General features: G+C 27.4%; 1 protein-coding gene across 3 annotated transcripts; it reads left to right on the plus strand.

Annotated features, from left to right (window-relative positions):
- Window positions 1-3,039: 3,039 nt before the first annotated feature.
- LOC107163066 (NFX1-type zinc finger-containing protein 1-like) lies at window positions 3,040-16,710 on the plus strand. Of its 3 annotated transcripts, none has more exons than XM_089225119.1 (15): window positions 3,040-3,539; window positions 5,862-8,767; window positions 8,825-8,908; window positions 8,969-9,240; window positions 9,309-9,452; window positions 9,669-9,936; window positions 10,004-10,205; window positions 10,271-10,418; window positions 10,501-10,653; window positions 10,722-10,982; window positions 11,037-11,274; window positions 11,592-11,757; window positions 11,835-11,946; window positions 12,135-12,352; window positions 14,326-16,710. In XM_089225119.1, the coding sequence occupies exons 2-15, from the start codon at window positions 5,905-5,907 to the stop codon at window positions 15,380-15,382; spliced, it is 6,186 nt and encodes a 2,061-aa protein (XP_089081245.1). In that variant the 5' UTR covers window positions 3,040-3,539; window positions 5,862-5,904; the 3' UTR covers window positions 15,383-16,710. The 3 variants fall into 3 exon arrangements, with proteins under 3 accessions (XP_089081245.1, XP_089081244.1, XP_089081243.1); XM_089225118.1 differs by having other exon boundaries at window positions 3,040-3,509; XM_089225117.1 differs by having other exon boundaries at window positions 3,041-3,513.
- The last annotated feature ends 5,253 nt before the right edge of the window (window positions 16,711-21,963 follow it).

The following is a 21,963-nucleotide window of genomic DNA, read 5'->3' on the forward strand; positions in this document are numbered from 1 at the left end:
CGGGCAATTATTCCACCGCCATACAGTGAAAAATTAATATTTATAGGCATTATTATAGATAAATTATAACAATAATTAGAACCTGTATTGAACTGTATATACTCGTACGACATAAGTAGGTACAAGGTACATAATATGAAATAATATTTTAATGATTTTTATTTTGAATAATTTTAGTTCATACCGTTATAGTTAGGGTTATAGTAGTATTGTCCCGTAAATCGTTATAGACTAAGACTTGGTATTATCAATCTGTATTTGATTATCATCAAAGCCAGATTTAGAAATGAGCCTAAGTGGTCAAGTCTTATATCATGGAGCCTTGGATTCAATACATTTTTTATCAGATTGTTTTAATGCTAAAATGCAATTTTTCAAATCGATAATTTACAAATAAATTTATATCAGTATATTATATTGCGTTGCAATCATATAATTATACCTATAAGACATTTTATGAGAACATTGAGAGCCTCCAAAAACAAGTTCCTAGGACATTATAAGTTAATATGTCTTCCATCAAATCCAACTCTGTATATGATTATGGGATCTATGTAGAACAATAAAATTAGTGCCTGAGAAAAATACTGTATTCGGGTAATTATTTGTTTTCGGGCTTTCGTTTTGGCGTTATTTAAGGGTATTTGATCCCTGGCTTATAAGATAAATACTAAATAATTTATAGCATAAACCATTTTAATATTTAATATAATTTAAATATAAACACATTAGATACTCAAGACAGTATATTATACAGTATATTTTACTGTGACTGTCTAATGGATAGTCGACAGTGATGTCGTTTTAGATTCTGAACGAAGTGATGAATGTATTGATTTTACAATGATGTGTGTTTTTTTTTTTATGTTTGTTTTTGTGTCTGTGTACAGTATAACTAGTCGAAATAATGCTTCAATTTCAAACTTTGGGGTGGTTTCCGATGTAAAAGTGAATATTCTTGGTGCATTATAGAGGTCAAAAGTAAACATTTTCATACAGTTTTCAAAACAATCGAGAAAAACAAAAAAAAAAAATGACAGAAAAACGGGAATTTTTACGCAAAACCAGTTTTCGACCAAATCGATATTTTTATATGGTTGTAATTCAAAAACTAATCACTGTAAATACTTGAAATTTTCACCAAATGTTAATGTTAGGGATATCTATATACAGTTCAAGTTAAATTTTGACTTTTTTTGAGTTATTTATAGACCACTGAAATTTGCGATTTTTTTGAGAATTTTTTTTTGAAGTGTCGGTAAAAAAATGTTGGACATCCAAAAAAACCTGAAAATTGAATACAAGGTTCCTTATGAGTTGTTCTAATTGTAGCTAAAAAAAATTAAAAATCGTTAGTCACAATTTTTTTTTATAAGCGTTTATAGTTCAAATTTTTACGAAATCTGTCGAAAACGCGAATATTTGCAAGTAATTTTGTAGTTGAAAAATCATAAAAAATTTTGTGTTTATAACTAAGGATTAAAAATACAACACTAAGTTTTCCATAAGTTTTACTTCAAGTAGCTATAGATAAAACTCGAAGCTTCATTATAAGAAAAATTTTAAGTGCGTTTACGAAATAGTGTATAACGATAACGATTTATCCTGAAACGATTTTAAATATTTGTTATTATTCAAAAACTATAAGTCGTAGATACTGAAAATTTTATCAGTTATTTAAATTGGCATTTTCTTTACATGATTTAATTTTCAAAATATTTTGACTTTTTTTGAGGTATATTTATAGACAACTGAAATTTTCAATTTTTCTGAAAATTTTTTTTTGAAGTGTTGATAAAATTTTTATGGCCCTATCAAAATACTTGAAAATTTAATACAAAGTTCCTCATAAGTTATTCTTATAGTGATTAAAAAATTATAAAAATACATAGGCACGATTTTTATTAGCATTTGAATTTCAAATATTGACAAAAATTCGTTAAAACCATGAATATTTGCGGATTATTTTGTAGTTCAAAATTCATAATATTGTTTGTATTTATATCTAAGGTTATAAAATTTAACACCAAGTTTTCCATAAGTTTTGCTTCAAATAGTTATAGAGAAAATTTGAGGCGTCATTATAGTAAAAATGTTTTGAGCGTTTGTTTTAAATTTTTATGAAATCGCGTAATGATAACGATTTATCCTCAAACCAGGTATATGTATATCTATGATAATAATATAAGATATTATGAATTATGATAACTACACTAATTTTTTAACCATGCCGTATGCAAAATGCGCCTTAATTGAAAAATAAAATATTTGTTTCAAAGTAGAATAGGTATATGTATGACAATATTTAAATATAATATGTCCTAGACTGACAAATCATCTCCGTTCAGAATCGTTTTTCGTATACAATGATACCTATCATTGCATTCAAATTTAATCCCATCCATTATACAGTAACCTACTGTACAGCAGAGCGACATCCACGAATTGCCCGCTTTTTTATATATTAATCAGCATAGAAAATGTTATTAATTTATTTTTATTAAATATAATTTGATAATAGGTATCTATAAATGGTTTAACCTTACAAATAATTTAAAAAAATTTTTCTCAAGACTTTATAATGATAAAAATAGTTAATAATTAGTGTCGGGCATCGGCTATATAGTAGTAGTCGTTAACAATGTTAACCCTTCAAAATTCGTATATCTTATATAGTTTAATGGTTTTACCCTATCCAAAAATGTGATTAAATTGCAAATTTGCAACCGCTATATACTGTCTTTATCTGTGATAGGTACTTAAAGTTATATAACTAACTTAAAATTAATGAATTATTGTGATGCTGCTGGAAAAGAATTTCTATTGTGTCGAGAAAAAAAATTGGTCCGAAACCAACATTGTCCGTGTATAAAATTATGACGAAGACCGACTGTCCGCAAACGGCATTCTATGCTAAATTAAATTATTATGTAGTATAGGTACAGACATCGATTGTATAATAATATAATATTAATATAATATAATCAATGGCACAATAGCCACAATACACGTAATACTGTAATCTGAATTCTGAGTTCTGACTGTTCTGAGGAACATCGGAGTCCAATGGAATGGTGGTAAAACGCTGAGCGCTGGAATTTCGTCACTGGAGGGGATTATGACAGACGAAACCACGAAAGACAAAACGTCCTCACTTCCTCAGTCCGATTCCATTGTCGCTGGTGTTGGCTGTATTACGGAACAATAATATCAGCAGCACTGCAGCTACAGCAGTTGCCAGTGGCCAGTCAGCAATAATTAATATTTTTCTGTGCTATAATATAGTCTATATACAATATACATAGTGTCACAGTGTAGGCATAGTGCCATAGTGTATAAAGTGTATTATAACAGTATAGCGTCTACAGCTATGACGATCGGTCGATGATTCCAACGGTTATATTAATGACATTATTTTCTCATCAGTCGCCCAGCGTTGCATTTTTATATAATATTAGTGATTCACGTAATTGCACACCTACCTATAGACACCAACAATCTTCGATCAAGTAGGTATGTAAATAGCCTATTATTATTCTGTAAGTATATATTATATAATTGTATTCCAAATAGGCACCCATGGTACTTAATAGTATATTATTACTCGCAATAGGTACCTATCTCTTCGTTTTAAATCTCCAAAACCGTCTGTAGAAGTTCACAATATCGATATCAGATTAAGTCTTGATATTGTTCAATATTAATATAGGTACTTATTCGTTGTCCATCATGTTATGGTGTGTTTATAATTTTTCTATAAAACGCCAGGTCTAGACTTCTGGACAATCCTAAGTCCTTTTTTTCAAATTAGAACAATATTCTTAATAACTTCTTAATACCTAACTAACATTACAGAATAATACCTAAAATCTAGATTCAATAAATATTCATTGAACATTTTGTTTTTGTCAATTTTACCCCTAGCTGTGAGTTAGAAATGCTCATTTATAAACTCATTGTTCAACAATAATTATTGTCTTCTGACAATAATTTCAATCATGAAAGTCATGTGACATTTATCAAAAACATCACACTTGACACTTGTTGAATTATTTGAATTGCCCGATGCCCATAACTAAAAAAATATTTAAAAAAAATTATACCTGTCCCTTTAAAGAATTTTTTCCATAACTTAAGCCTTTAAGTCATAAGACGTGACGCTAGCCAATCACTTGATCACAGCCTCACTGGACACATTAAGTATAAAACAATTTTAATAAAAATAAAATGAAAATTGTGAGATTGAGATCGATGCTTAAAACTAAAAAATTAATTAATTTAGATTTTAAATCCTTATCAATGACATGTTATAAATTGTGTTGAAATTGGTTTTGCGATTATATCCAATTATAAAATCATGAAAACAAAATAATACCATAATTATACCTACTGTATTTACTATTTAGTACCTACCTATTATACCTATATTCCCATTGGCGCAACTAGGGGGGTGCAAAAGGGTCTTTAGCACCCCCAAGTTCTAATTTAACACCCATTGATATTTTAGATCTAACTATTATAATTATAATGAAATAACATCAATTTTATGTTTTTAATAGTACCTATATGGCTATATAATAGCACCCCACGTTATAGCACCCCACGTTTTAGAGGTCTAGTTATGCCTATGTATATTCTGTATCATCATTGTTCACCAACGGCAGTAAACTATTTTCCATTTAAATAGCATTAATTCATATCATAATATAATTAAATCATAAAATAAAATATGTTTAACCAGTCAATAACAACGTATGTTAGCTATAATATTATTGGAACCGTCTCAATAATTTAGTAGTTGTCGATAACCGTTTTCAGGAAAAAATAACGATTATTTTGCCAAAAATAAATGAAAACAAAATCCGTTCAAAAATCATAAGTAGACATCCTTACGACCTTACGGACACATTTCTGGTGTTCCTCGCTCAATTATGAAAGGGAACGCTGAAATCTACGAAAAAATGAGAGACTAATCCGCCCACTTTCCCTTAAGAGGACGTGATACCCGCATGTGTTGTCTCTGTCTTACAAGTGCTTTATATAGTAAATTGTATGTTCAGCAGAACACGTGTAGCTCCGTTTGCTTAAAAATTATAGTGAATTGACCTCTTATAAAATTTAAAGGTATGATTGTTATCTAGTCAACCTCATATGCTTTTTAATATATTTAAATTTTAAAGGAAGTTATGAGTATTTTAAGATGCACAGAAAATTCACAATTTTAAAATACTCATAACTTGCTTTAAATTTGATATAAAATAAAAAGCATATGAGGTTGTCTAGATAATAATCTTACCTTTAAATTTTATAAGAGGTCAGTTCACTCTTATATTGGCGCAACATTAGATTTGGAAAATTAATGGTACCGTTTTTTTTCTGATACTAGTTACTCACAATTTAATAAGTTACAAATCTAATTTAAAATGTAAGTTGGTAATCAGTATAATTAATTTAAATAACTGTTATTAGATACTTGAATCAATATATTATGAGATTAAACTGAATAATGATGCAATATTGCAATATTTGTTTTAATAATAAATATAACAATTGACAGATAAAGCATAAAATATACATAATTTGTGATACTATAAATATCTATCAGTATTTATTGAACCTGGAAAACATCTCCTTATGTATCTAAAAATGTCAATATGATTATATTAAAAACTGAGCTATGAATTTTATATAACAAAAGCATTAATTTAATAATGAAAAAATTAAGAAATGACAATTAAAACTGTAAAAAAATATTTAGAAAACAATGTAATTTTTCTAAAAACATTTATAGTATTATATACATATGGATGGCTTAATAGTTAATACTTTATTTTAACATTTCTGTATTTATACCATGACAGGATACAAATTTGACCACATGATCAGCCAAAGATTGAAGTCATAATGCACAATAATAGAAATATAAACCAGGATGACCAAGGTCAAAATAACCAGCATAGAAAATTCAGAACAAATCCATCAGCAAATGCAGAAAATGACCAATTTGATTTTAAGTTGGCCAAACAGAATGAACGGTCACAGTCCAGTAGTTCTAATACAAAGGAACAATGGAGAAAACAACAAAAATCAACAAATAGACAAGAACGATGGGGAAAAAATCAAAATTTTGGAAGTAGACAAGAGCAATGGAAATCAAAACAGAATTCAGAAAATAGACAAGAACAATTGAATTTGAAAAAAACCACTGAACACAGACAAAATAGAAGGGAAGGAAAAAACTATGAGCAAAATGAATATTCTGATAATGATACAAACAAAAATAAAAATATAAATAAGTATAGTTTTGGATTTAAACGCCTTGAAGAATTATGTAGTAAGGATCCATCTGAAATTGTATTTGTGATGTCAAATAAAGTTAATGGATTTATGGAATTATTCAAACAAAATAAAGAACCAGATTGGATTTTTTTGCTTATGAAAGTATCAGCTAAGATTTGTTCAACTGAATTAATACAAAGTAAACATTTCTTACTTACAGAACTTATATGTAATCAATTTTTTGATCACCTAAAGACATATATATTAAGTACACCAACAGAAAAAAACTTAAATAGATGCAACAATATGAATATATTTTATGAAGATTGTTTAGTTGTGTTTCAGTCTATAACTACATTATTTCCAAAAACAGCAGAAGAAAAATTAAAGGAAATAATAGTTAGTAGTAATATTGCCTTAAATGGTATTAAAAGTTATTGTAATCATATTAAGATTAATGATACTACAATAGTTAAAATGAATGAATTGCTAGAAAAACTCAATGATATTGTTTTAACAGAAGAGTTGAAATTGAAAGAAAAATTAGTTATTGAAAATATTGCCCAGCTGATGGATCCACCTGAAGATTTTAGAGAACTAACTGTATATCCAACTGCAATTGATTTCGAATATGGAGAACGATTTTTGAGACCTAATATCTCCAAAGGAGCTTATCAGAATGTAGAACACTATTTAGATGTTCAATTTCGACTTTTACGTGAAGATTTTATTGCTCCACTACGAGAAGGGATACAATTTTATAAAGACACAATAAATGATGAACGCCATCAACGTCGAAAAAAAATAAATAATATCCGCATTTACCGTGACATTGTATTTGAAAAAAAAGGTGAATTTGTTCGTGATAAATATGGTTACCTGGTAAACTTTGACAAAAAAAATAGATTAAGAATCAACTGGGAAATGGCAAAACGATTTATGTATGGTTCTTTATTACTATTTTCTGAAAATGATTTTAAAACTTTTTTTTTGGGTATTGTTTTGGAGCGAAAAATTGAACTTTTGAAACAAAGTAAAATAATTGTGGAACTATTAGATGATGCAAAACCTCTATTTAATACACCTCTGACCATGGTAGAAAGTGAAGTATTTTTTGAACCATATAAATGTTCAATGGAAGTTCTCAAAAATATTAACTGTCATAATTTCCCTATGGAAAAGTATATAATATCAGCTTGTTCTGTGGTAGACTATCCATATTATATTGATATGTTACCTGAACTCCCTTACTATAAAATTGATGATTTATCCAAATTCCATGTTCTGAGTCAAAATAATTGGCCTACTAAAGAACAGCTAGGACTAGATGAAATGCAATTCGGAGCATTTAGGGCAGCATTAACTCAAGAATTTACAGTTATTCAAGGGCCACCTGGTACAGGAAAAACATTCATTGGTTTGAAAATTATGAAAACAATTATAAGTAATTTATATGAGAGGCGATTTCTCACCAAACCAATTTTAGTTGTTTGTTATACAAATCATGCTTTAGACCAATTTATGGAAGGAATATTGAGTTTTACCAATAAAGTTATTAGAATTGGAGGTCAATCAAAGTCAAAAATAATAGAAGAATACAGTTTAAGAAATATATCTCGTATGTACAGAAGATCCATTACAACCAATAGAGGTCTTCAAAATATTGGGGACCAAGTCAAAACTACTATGGAGGATATAAAATATTTTAAGAAATGTAGTGAAGTTGTATCATACAATGCAGGAATATTAGAGTTATCATTATTGAAAAATGGAATGCCTAAACAATACCATAATGTTTTTAAAACTACTTTAGACCTTCTATCTTGGTTATTTCAAGATTTTGATTATTTTAGTGTAGACCCAATCGGGTTTATAACTGGAATTAGCAATGAATTGATTAATAGGGTTTATCATTCAGAACAATTGTTAGACATACCAAAAGGATTGGTTATAGATGATGATGAAGAAAAGCGATATGAACCAGATTACTTAGATTTTGAACATCATCATAATAAAGATATTGTAATTTATAGTATAACATTAGACGACCTAAAAAATGCTTGCAAAGAACTACTTCAGGAAAGTATTCGATTAGAGAATCTATCAAATTTGGATTTAAATTTCTTTAATCAATCTGAAGAAGCCAAATTCAACTTTAGTGTCATGGAAAATATACATGATTATTTTGAATATATGTTGAATTTAATTGATACTAATATTGAACTACCAAGAACAATAAAAAATATATATGCATTAAACATGAGACAAAGATGGTTTTTATATTTCCGCTGGGTAAAAGAAACAAAAAATTTGTTTGATCCTAAAATAATAAATTGTGAACAAAAATATACTCAAGTTTATAAGCAATATGCTGAATTAAGAGAGTTAGAAAATTTAGAGCTTTTAAATAAAATGCATGTAATAGCATTGACTACTACTGGTGCAGCTAAACACAGAATAATGCTTGAAGGATTAGAGTCACCAATTGGTAAGAATATTTTAAATTAATTTTTCAACCAATTTTATGTTAAAAATTAATTTTCAGTGGTTGTTGAGGAAGCTGCTGAAGTTTTGGAAGCACACATTGTTTCATCTTTAACAAGTCATTGTCAACATCTAATATTAATTGGTAGGTAATTATAATTAACCAAATGCAAAAATATTATTAATATTTTTTTTCATTTCAAAGGTGACCACAAGCAACTACGTCCTAGTAATGCAGTTTATAAATTGGCAAAAGATTTTAATTTTGATATTTCGTTGTTTGAACGTATGGTCAATAATGATGTACCTTGTTACACGTTAGGTGAACAACATAGAATGCGCCCTGAAATAGCATCTCTTATAACTCCATCAATATATGATGAATTGAAGAACCATATTTCTGTTTACAATAGAGAACATATTCGTGGTGTTACAAAAGATGTATATTTCCTGAATCATAATATGTATGAAAACGAAGTATGTTATATCTATGACTATTTTATTTCAAGATGTATTTCAGTTAATATAATTTGATGACCATTTAGGTTGAGGAAATTTCAAGCAAAAGTAATGAACATGAAGCTAAATTTTTAATTATGTTTGCCAGGCATTTAATATTACAAGGATATAAAACTGATCAAGTGACAATATTAACGACTTACAGTGGTCAATTATTTCTAATTCGTTCGGTAAGTTGATATACTTTTTTTCAATCATGACAATTGGATATTTTTATGATTTTTTTACAATACTAATAACTATTTATTTCATTTTTTTTTTAAATTATAATACAAATATAATTTAACATAAAAAAACAATATAAACAGTTAATAATTTGATTAAATTATAATTTTATCGCTGTTTAAATTAAAGTATGACTTATTTATTGTATAATGTATTTTAAGTTAAGAAAAAAACATTCAATATTAGAAGGGATGAAGATCACAGTGGTAGATAATTATCAAGGAGAAGAAAGTGATATAATATTACTATCACTAGTTAGAAGTAATGAAAAGGGGAATGTAGGATTTTTGAAAACTGAGAACAGAATATGTGTTGCATTGTCAAGAGCTAAATATGGACTTTACATAATGGGTAATATGGACAATTTGTACAATTCTGGTAATTTGTGGAAACAAATAAAAGAAACATTAATAGATCAGGGTTCATATGGTAATTATAAAATGTTGTAATTATTTTTATTTTTATGGATTAAATAAAAATGTATCTACATGTTAAGGAGATGAATTGACTTTGGAATGTGCCATTCATTCTGGTATTACAACAAAGGTTGCAAAAAGTGAAGATTTCAATATTATTATGGAAGGGGGTTGTTCAATGTTATGTAAATCATTACTATTATGTGGTCATTATTGTTCAAGTATATGTCATTCTTATGACCGTGAGCATTTAGAATTGAAATGCATGGAGCCATGTGACAAGTATAATATTTTTATTTATTATTTTCTTTAAGATCATTTTATTAAGGTATTAATATGTGTAATAGGTTCTGTGATTATAATCATCCTTGTAAGAAAACATGTTATATGGATTGTGGTGATTGTCTTGTGCTAATGAACAGAGAGTTACCTTGTGGCCACGAATTGACGTTACAATGTTTTGTTGATATTATTACTTATCTGTGTGAAGAAATGGTTGGGTTATTTAAAAATTTTTCATAGACTCATAGTGTATTATTTTAATTACATAATTTTTCTTATAAAAATTTAAATTTAGGTAGAAGCTGTCCTAGATATATGTGGTCATACAGTTTTAAAAAAATGTCATGACAAAAATCCCATCTGTTCATATAAATGCATAGATCGTTTAGATTGTGGACATGCTTGCGATAGAAATTGTCACAAGAATGATGATCCAGAACATGAGAACGTAATTTTAGTTTAAAAAATAAAATTGTTTTATATTTTAATATTGTACTTTTAAAAATATATCCATAGTATAAATGCATAAAACCTTGTGAAAATATAAACAAAATGTGCTCTCTAAGTCACAAATGTCAAAAAATGTGTTATGAAGACTGCTCATTGTGTACTGTTAAAGTTAAGAAAGTTCTGCCCTGTGGGCATTCAAAGAATAATGTGCCTTGTGGATTAAATATTGATGAGATTAAATGTATTCTTCCATGTGACCGTCAATTAACGTGCCTCCATATGTGTCAATCTAAATGCTTTGAAAAATGTAGACCTTGTGAAAATCAAGTAAGTTAAATATTTTATTGTGTCCTTTTTTTTATTTATATTTATATTTTTCAGGTAAAAAAAGTTATACCGGAATGCGGACATTCAATCACATTGAAGTGTAAAACTTTGCCTGAACGTAAGCTTTGCACTGAAATATGTAACAGAATTTTAGATTGTGGGCACATGTGTAAGAATTTATGTGCAGAAGAATGTAGCACTAAAGATTGTGAGGAAATAGTATTGCAAAAAAATAGTAAACTCGCTTGTGGGCATAACAGTGTTTGGGTTTTATGTTGTGATAAAGATAAAGGTAATATATTCCATCATCTTCATACTATTTTAATGGTATTTTTTTTTAATTGGTGAATGGAACACATTTCATGATTTTGTTTTTAAATAGTTTTTATTGTTATCATTACTGTTTTAATTTTATATTTTTATATAAGTATATCACAATGAATTTATTTCAGTACTGTGTATAAGAATATTTTTAAAGCAACCTTGGTTCCTAATATCTTATTAAGCAATAATGTTTAATCATAACAAACCATCGTATTTTTGGTCTTTAATAGTAGTATTCTGTAAATTAGTTATTTTAGTTAAAAGTAAAAACAATATGTATTATAGAGTTCAGAATGGACAGCCAATATCTTCTTGATAAATGCCGTGAACCATGTTTACAAAAATTAAATTGCAATGACACTTGTTTGGGCACATGTGGAGAATGTAAGCAAGGACGTATACATATACCTTGCAGTGAAATTTGCAATAAGATAAATCCATGTAATCATACGTATGTGTAAACCATTTTATTTTAAACCTATGAATTTATTTGTAATCATAACTCAATATGATATTTTATTTTAACAGATGCAAATTCCCCTGTAAAGAACGATGTCCACCTTGTAATCAAAAATGCATCTATTCTTGTGTGCATTCTCGATGTACTCAACTATGTGGTAATCAATGTGTACAATGCAAGGTAGTAACTAATATCCTAATAAAATCAAAATAAATGAGATTCTCCTTTTTTTAATTTTAATTTCTACGATCTGTGATAAATTGTATGTTGGTAATATTATGGATGTGGGTGGATGAATTAAAATGCATCCCATTGAAAATATTTAAACCTTATAATCATAATTTATATTTTATTGATTTTATAAACAGGAAAACTGTGAATGGAAGTGCCAACATTTAAAATGTACCAGAAAATGCTTTGAATTGTGCAATCGAAAACCTTGTTATGAGCCTTGCAAGTTAAAATTGAATTGTGGTCATGATTGTATAGGTTACTGTGGCGAACCGTGTCCTCCTCTATGTCGTATTTGTCAAAAAGATCAAGTTACTACAATAGTTTTTGGCTTTGAAGATGAACCAAATGCAAGGTAAATTGGCAGAAATAATTATGAGAATTTTTTTTTTTTTACTCTATTATTAATTATTTAACATCATAGTTATATGTCATATAATTTTATCTGGTTTGAAGTCAAAATTTTTTCTAAGGAATTGTGTAATCGTAAATTTTAATGTTGCATGTGGGGAGCTTTATTTAGTTTTTAAACACTATAGTAGTTATCTATTTCGACATTAATAAGAAAACAAATATAAATTTAAAAAACGGGTAAGAGGGTATCACTCATCTACTGTACAGAAGGTTACAAGTGGTTTACTATAATGGATGGTATTAAATTAAAATTAAATTATATTATATCTTTGTATAGGAAAAATGATTCTGAGCGGAGACGGTTTGTCAGTCTATGATATTTTATACTAAATCAATTATATTGTCATTATTTCCAAAAAAATTATATAAATTCCAAATTAATCAAATCATATTTATTATGTACCTGACTCACTTAGACATTCATAGTATATACAATATACCATAAAAAAATATAAAGTTATATTAGTATAATTCATTAACTACATTAACTTTTACAATTAGAATATAAACTATAATACAGTGAAACCTGTATATAACGGACAGTCGCGGGACCAAAATAATTGTCTGTTATTGACAGGTGTCCGTTGTAGACAGGTTTCAATGTTTTAAAAATTACAATATGTACGTACATTTGTATTGTTTTTTATTTTATAATATGTATTAGGTATAATCTGTATTAATATGTTTTATATATTATACACATTACATATAAATTTATTAATTATTTCTTAAAAAATGATTCTATTGATGTTTGTTTTTTGTGCTTCGATTTGGTAATTTCCAACTCGTGATGGATAATTATGGATTATGTATATATGGATAATGTAATTGGTCGTAATCCGTGTTTTCACTTAATGTCCTAATTGCGTTTCTTATCACATAGTATGTATGTATTTTTGTCCGTTATGAAATTGTCGAGTAAAATATTAGTGTCCGTGTCCGTATAATAGAAGGAGTCCGTTATAGACAGGTTGAAATACATTAGAATGCCTATCTTTTGGCCGGGACCTAGTCATTTTGCCGGTTAAGAGAGGTGTCCATTATATACAGGTATCCGTTAAGTCAGGTTTCACTGTTTAAGTATACTCTTGAAATTTCAATCCTTAGTTATAAAATTTGAATGTCTTATAAATTTTGAATAACTAAATAATTTGTAAATGTTGTCAAATTGTTAACTTTAAACGGTTATATAAAAAATAAAACGTGCCTATGTAATTTTTAATATTTTCCAACTTCTATTATATTAAAATATGGGGAACCTTATATATTTTTTCAAACTTTTTGACCCAATGAATAACATTTTATTACAAGGATTTGAAATATTTTGAAAATGTTACCAAGTATACAAAATGCCAATATAAGCATTCAGTGAAAATTTCATGTACCTATTTATGGTAATTTGTTTTAGAATTATACCAATATCAAAAATCGATTTTGTTAAAACTTATTTTGCGTAAAAATTCTCGTTTCACATTAATATTTGGTTGTTTTTCCGATGTTTTTGAAAATTAGGAAATTTGCCCTCTTCAAACTAGTACTTACTAGATTTTCTTTCACACCAGAAAAGCTACTAAAGTTTTTAGATTTTAATCTAAGCATTATTTCAACAACTAATCATGTACACTGACACAAAAAAAAATAAAAATAAAAAAACACAAGTCATTGTTAAATACATGCATCGCTCCGCTCAGAATCTAAAACTTAAATATGTTTTATAAATAATCACTGCTAAGAAGTATATTTTAACATCTAACCTAACGCCTTTGGCTATATCACTGAATTATATTATATTATTATTATTATTATTATAAATATAGATCATGTTACAGAACTGTTAAAATAATAAATAATAAAATATTTCCTTCAGGTGTGATTTTTCTATGCATAATTTAATGTTGATGTGATATTTTTTAGATTTGTTTACTTAGAAGATTGTGGACACACTGTAGAATCTGAAGCTTTAACAAAATGGATGAACCAAAATGATGAAGAAATATGTTTAAAACAGTGTCCGTTATGTAAAACACCAATTTTAAAAACCCAACGTTTCATGAACCAAGTGAAAGTTATATTAGAAGACATATCTAATATAAAAATAAAACAGTATGGAGAACTATCTGTAATCCGTGGCAACATGAAAACAATGATGAATTCACTAAAATCCTTAGATAATAATTTTGTTTCAAATTATTTTTGTGATACAAATCATAGATATCATAGAATCAAACACTTATGGAATTTATTTTGCAAGCCTTTATTAAGATCTTTGAGTAATAAACGTTCAAAGTTCACTTTACCTGCCAAGGACATTGAATCATTAAATTTTGTCATTGATTTGTTTAAATCTATTTCAAAGTATAAAAATAGAATTCAAAAAATCAAAGATGGACAAAGAAAAGAATCAATTATTAATCACTTTGAGTGGATTCTTTCTGTTGCATTCACTTATGCGCGCCAGTTGTCAAATCAGCAAAAATTTGATATTAACATGGAGATGGCACGAGGCGCAAGGATTATGAGTTTATTTGAGATGATGTCTGACACAAAATTTCAGATGGTACAAAATGATATGTACAATTCTCATGCAGCAGAGTTAAAAGACTTAGTAGGCAATATGGAAGCTCTAATAATGTCTTGTAAAATATACACAGTTGACAGAGACACAGAAATACAAATGTTGACTGAGTTAATTGATGCGAAATTTGATGGGCTTACAATTATAACTGATAAAGAGAGACAAATGATTCATGCCGCTATGTCAACCAGTTTTTCAGGAGGCATCCAAGCTCAAGGGCATTGGTGCAAATGTGCGAATGGCCATATTTATTGTGTTACAGAATGTGGAGGGCCAATGCAGAAATCGGTTTGTCCTGAATGTAAAGTGGAAATTGGCGGACAGAGTCACAGACATGTTTCAGGAATTACTGTAGCATCAGAAATGGATGGTGCTAGAAATCTTATGTATCAATGACAATAATAAATTAATAAGAATACCTATTTACTCAAAAAATACTTTTTTATCAGTTTAATTTTACTTTTAGTTACTATTTTACTTTTTACAAAGTTTAAATGTTATATTTAGTTTTAATTCAATTTTTCATATTTAAAATAATAATCAACAGAAAATTGTGGATAGAAGCTTAATTGAAGCTGTCTACATTATTTTTAGTATAATAAATTGATATACCTATCCAAAAAAACTTTTGTTTACTCAAAATTTTGAAAATTAATTATTACATCATTTTTATGAAAATTACCTACAGGCTACAGTGAGTATGAGTATTAAGTAAATACTAGAAAAGTATTATATTAGGAAGTTTGTGAATAACTTACATTTTTTAGAATATCAGTGTCAGCAATTGATTTAAGTTGATTAATATTTGATTATCTACACAAAGTTTGGAGCCAAACTGTCCTTAGTTTTAATCAATATTCTAAGTTATATATTTGTAATAATTTAAAAAGGAGTATGGTGAGTATGCTTAACATAAGTCAAAGAAACTCGAATAGCAACATAAATACTCATCTCACTAATGATTTTTTTTAATACAATTTTATTATGATAAAATATTTTTTGGTAAAATGTCTAGTTTTATTTATAAAACAAATATATTAAAATTATTAAAACTAAAAAGTTACAGTAATTTTTTGAATTAATTGTAATTTTTGTCACTGCAGTCACAAAATTAATTATTGTCAATGTTATTTTATAGATTATGAAGTATTTGTAGTATTAATTAATAATTATTAAGAACGAATGCTGTTTCACAATAAGCAGTTGGCAGTTATTTTCTGAGGGTTATTGTAAACATTGTATTAAATTCTATTTATTATATTGAATTTAAAACCTGATTATCTTTTATTCGGTACCTAATTAAAAATATTAAAATGATTTTGTTAACAACCAATGTTAATGCCCATAGATTAAAATATAGATAGGTATAGATAATTATCTTTAAACCTTAGTGTCCAACTAAATTGTTTTATATTGATATTATTATCTGTATACAAGCATATAAGTTAAATTAAGCTGAAAATGTGCCTAAAATATGTAAAATAATTTCAATAACGTAGAAAACTTTTTGATCAGGTTATTTTTACATATTTTGCTAAAATTCAATATTTACAACATAAAATGAGTTTTAATGAAAAATGTATATCAATATGGTTTTAGATTCGCGAAGGAGCCATGTAAAAAAAAGGATTAAAATTTGTCAGGTGAGTTTGAGCAATACTTTATACTTATCACTTAACCATGTTAAATATATGATAGCAAGAAATAAAATCACTTAGAAACTATGTTATTTTTATTTATTTTCTTTTCTGAGAGCAACATAGCTGTTATAATTACAGCTTTGAAAATAAAGCTATATTTAAAAAAATACATGTATGTACATTTTGACTATCAACAATTTTTTTGTGATAATTTACCATTAACTATTGATCAATGAATATAAGTTAATCCATGTTGTTATAATAAAAAGGACAAAATAAAGATTAAAAAGTTATTTTTCTATTAATAGTGTAAAAAATATACAAATTATATGCTTAACACTTTCAACGCCGCGCGTGATTTTGGCAATTATACCGCGACGCCGCGTTGTTTATCCCGTGACGCGTTTACGCGTCAATGGCATTAGAAGCATAACTCTATTAATTCGTAAAATTGAAAAACATTTTAATATTACTTTTTAACAGCTTTATTGTTACCTTTTATGTATAAAATACTTAGACAGTGCATACACATGTTATATGACATATAATATATGAATATAAAATTTCCTAATACAAAATAATAACCATAAAATTAATCGAAAAATGTGTAATAAAATAAAATAAAAATCTGTTTATCATAATTATATCATAAAACTAATGATTTACAATCTTTGTAAAATGTTTTAAAAAATAAATAAATATATAAATCATAAAAAATGTATAAAATTAAGAAAAAAACATATTATTTTGCATGATAATTTTCGAAACAGGATCCTAAACATAGAGGTGGATTATGTGGACAGAGAGAACAGTAGTATGATGTATCTTTGCGTTTACCAATTTCCTTACAGTAACTACATCGTTTGCGTTGAACTTTTGTCGTTTTTTCGCTTTTTGGTAAGAGTTGTAGAGTATGTACAAATGGAACTGTAGTCGGTAATTTAGTCATAATTTCATTTTGTTTTTCTCCAAGTTCACCAGTTTTATCATTATTTTTTAACAATGAACGTATAATATTCAACCGAAAATTATAAAAAGGTATTTTACGTTCATTTTGACAATATAAAAGATAAGAATTGAGAAGTAGCTGTTGTAAAATGTGAATACCAACTTTCTTGTACCATCGAAGAGTTTTTCGTTCACACGGGTAGTAGGACAACAGTTGGTCTTGACGATCTACACCTGACATATAATCATTATATTTTATTATTGGCAATGGTTTTTTTTCTTGTCTCCCCGTTTATTTTGTGTATCTACCATATCTGCAGTCCATTCTGTTGATATGCCCAAAACATCCCTTTTGTCCTTCCACTTGAATACACAGATCCCGTTATATGAGTACTTCGATATATTTTCTCTAATTTTTTTAATTTTTCTTAGGATTTTTTTTCCTATTTGAACGCAATGTGCCGGTACAATAAGTATTTTTTGAAATTAGTGTCTGAGCTAAATTAACGCTATTATAGTAATTGTCCATATAAAGCGAATGACCTTTGAACAATTTTCCTTCCATAAGGTTTATAACTACGTTTTCCGTATGACTATTAGAATGCGGTTGTTCAAGCTGTGACAGTTTTTGTCCAGTATAAATCATAATTTTTAAATTCAGGCCATTTGGCTCAGCTAAAATATATAATTTGATCCCAAATTTATGTCTTTTTCCCTGTATATATTGACGAAAAATCAACCTACCACGCCATAATATCATTGACTCGTCTATAGATAAATTTTTACCGGGATAATACACCTCATCCATTTTATTATTAAAATATTCCACAATTGATTTAATTTTAAAAAGTCTATCATTGGGGTCGACAGCGTCATGGCTAAAATGTAAAACTCGAAGAATTAATAAAAAACGATTTCTACTCATATGTTTTTTAAAACATGGAATATTAAATAGATCATCTTGTTTCCAATAGTCTTCTAGTTTATTTAAACGCATTGTTCCAGTATGATAAAGTAGCCCCAAAAATACTTTCAGTTCAGCGGTAGTTAAATCTTTCCAATGAGTTATCCTAGATTTGTCTGACGAAAGACTAAGAACTTCAACGGCATACAAATTAGTTTCTTCTACTATAAAATTATAAAAATCATCAGATACTAGCAAATCAAAATAATCGATAGGCTCATGCCCTTTCGGCTGTACTTTCAACCCTGCATTTCCTATAAACGGAATTAATGGAACCTGTACTGGATTAGAACTCCAATGCTCAGCCGATATGCTATGTCTTATTTCGGGTATGTCTGCCTCCGTCAATAAATTATCTTCAGAATCGCTTTCCTCTGTATCTACTTCAAAATCACTATCTCCATCATCTACATCTGACTCTTGTAATAATGCCAATAATTGTTCGTCAGTCAACGTCTTACGCCTCCTTACTACTGGAGACCTCTCTCGTGATGGTCCTGGTTGACTATCCATATTTATACTAGGATCCAAAAAATGTCTACATAATTATACAATAATAAATTTTCGGTAAAAAATTATATGATATATCATAATATCAAGTATTGTATAAGGTATGCTATAGGCATAAGTTTTTTTTTAATTATATATTTATGCGAAACAAAAAATATAATATTCAAATAAAAATAATACGTAATTATACGTAGTAAAAGTAAATAATAGCTAGTACATAAAAATTATATAACATAAAACTGTAATAAAATAACTTACCGTCAAAATAATTATGAATTGCTCTAGTTGTTTGATAAAACAAAATATGCAGGCGTCCGTTACAATTGCGTAAATGACGCGAAATGAAACAAATTAAATAGTGGCAAAGTAGCTATATTGCATGATACAGTATGTTACAAATGATATAATAGTTGTTATAATTTGTAAATAATTAATATCAGTAAAAGAACTCATAATAACATAACATAATATACACCCTGTATACGTGCATATACATCGTTTTGGGAGGGCTGTCAAAAACAACGATTATCAGTATCTAAAAATAGCGAAAACTCAAACCAATTATAGTTTTAAATATAGAGTTTATTGTCTATAGCCTGTGTACATTTCAGAGTTTATTAAAATAAAATCGATTAAATTATGGAGGATACAAACGTACATGTTACTGACGCGTAAACGCGTCACTGGCCCAATGGAATAAACTCTGTTGACGCGTATACGCGTCAGCGGCGTTGAAAGTGTTAAATAACAAAATATACCTTAACCCTCAAATATGTGAAATTAAATTTTGTCTATGAAGTCAGCTTAATTTTAAATGCTCACATTTTTACCCTAATATTTTTTTTTCCTAAAATCTTTATCTTATTCTAGTTGTCCTATCTTTGATTAATTTTATTCTCTGTTCTTAATGTGTCGTTACGTCTCCAAAACTCTACCCGTACTCTCTTTGATAGCTCACTCAATATCTCCTTTTCATGAATACATTTTAAATAATAATAAACACCTCCTATATGAGATAGAGTAAAAACTACTGTATCCCACTCAGGTACATCTGGTAAATCCATTTCCAGGATTTACCTCCTCTGAGCTTAGGGTTACCTCTCCCGTAGTTATTAGCAATTTTTTTTCAGATTATCATTTATCCTGTCCTTGTTTGGTTTTGATTATGAGTATTATGACTATGATTTACCCATAAACAACATTTCATCTGTATGAAAATTGTGAGTAGGTACATAATTGATGAGTATACTTGTTGAGTGCTGTTTATTTATTTTGGTTAGTATTGGTAATTTTATTAAAGGAAGAAAATATTTCTAAAGAAATTAGTATAGCTAATTTTGAAAATAAATATTAGTTCAGAAAACTAGTTGATTTATGATCAATTATTAGTATTACTTACATTTATAGACAATGGAGAATGTCATAAACCTGTTGTTCATTTCAATGTAATAGTTATTGGAGTGGGATGAAGTGTCAAGTGGATGAACCGTTCTAAATTTTTCTCAAATTAATGTGGCCCTATTCCCTAAGTCAGAAAATGAATAATTAGTGATCAATGATCAATTATATTAATATGTAATCTAGACAAAAGATATTTAAATATTTTAAATATTTAATTCATAATCATGCAATAGAAATATTTATTATTTATTAATATTATTTTTGTCGAAGTCTGGTTTTATAATATAATATATTAGTATATTAGAATTAATCTATTGTTAATCTTAATTTGTATTGTTTTGTAACTGTCAAGTTACCTATCATAGTTGTATACTAGTGGCTTTAAAATAAAATAAAAATAGATTTTTATGCATCATGTAATAGAAATATTAATTTAAAATTTTTTAATATATTAATTTAAACAATAACTATCCAATTCATTACTTGATATAGTGTTACTTTTTATACAAATGTTAAAAAATATGTCATTATTCATTATTATTTTTCATCTCCATCTTACAAATACATAAAATAACTGCAAATTGTATGGTCTTAATAATTCACTTAACTCTGTTATACATAATGTTATTCTATTTAAAAGTAAGATTAGAATGTAATGGATGTCATATTTTTAAATTTTTATTTTAATGCGAGTTATAAGCATTACAATTTCAATGATCTCAGAATTCGTTTTAAATTAAAGTATAAAAAAAAACTAAAAGATTCCTGAGATTATATACGAGTATTCTTATTTTTCTCAATTATCTAATGATAACAATAATAATTTATTCGACAAAAAAAAAATAGCATACATACTAGTTAGATACAATATACATACATAGTAATAAATTAGATTAAATTAGAATAAAAAAAATAATGATAATAATAATAAATATTTTAAATATTTTATCCCGCCAAATGTATAACCAATGAGAAAGCTGTATTTTCATATGGGTTTTATTTCGTGTGCAGAATTGTAATATGCTACCTATACCTTTTTTACGGGGGGGGGGGGGGGCGAAATATATTTTTATCTATTTTTAAAATATCTTAAAAATGTACGTCACAGCTAATCCAACGGTTAGATAGAATTATTCTAACCTAACGGAAATTTCATACTTGTAAAATACCTATGAAATAAAACATTTTAATATTAATAGGTACATAAAAAAGAAATTACTGTTTAATTTAATAATAATATAGTATAATGCATGTTATAAAATAATTTTATTATAAATATAATTTATAATACAAAGTCTATTTTTCTGTATTTCATACGAGAAAATCGTTCAATAATTTCATCCACTGGTATATTTATTTCTTGATAGATGTGCAACAGTGCAAGCCCACATAAGCGATCCTGGCCCATTATTGAACGTAGCCATGTTTTTAGTCTACAGCACAAGCATAAAATAAAGCGAATAATAAATATAAATAACTAAAAAGCAGACAGCAGTAGGTAGGTACTAGGTGTA

Source organism: Diuraphis noxia, unplaced genomic scaffold (genome assembly GCF_037042655.1).
Source record: "Diuraphis noxia isolate RWA-SAM2 unplaced genomic scaffold, SU_Dnox_SAM2 contig0004, whole genome shotgun sequence".
In the NCBI taxonomy this organism is placed as follows: Eukaryota; Metazoa; Arthropoda; class Insecta; order Hemiptera; family Aphididae; genus Diuraphis; species Diuraphis noxia.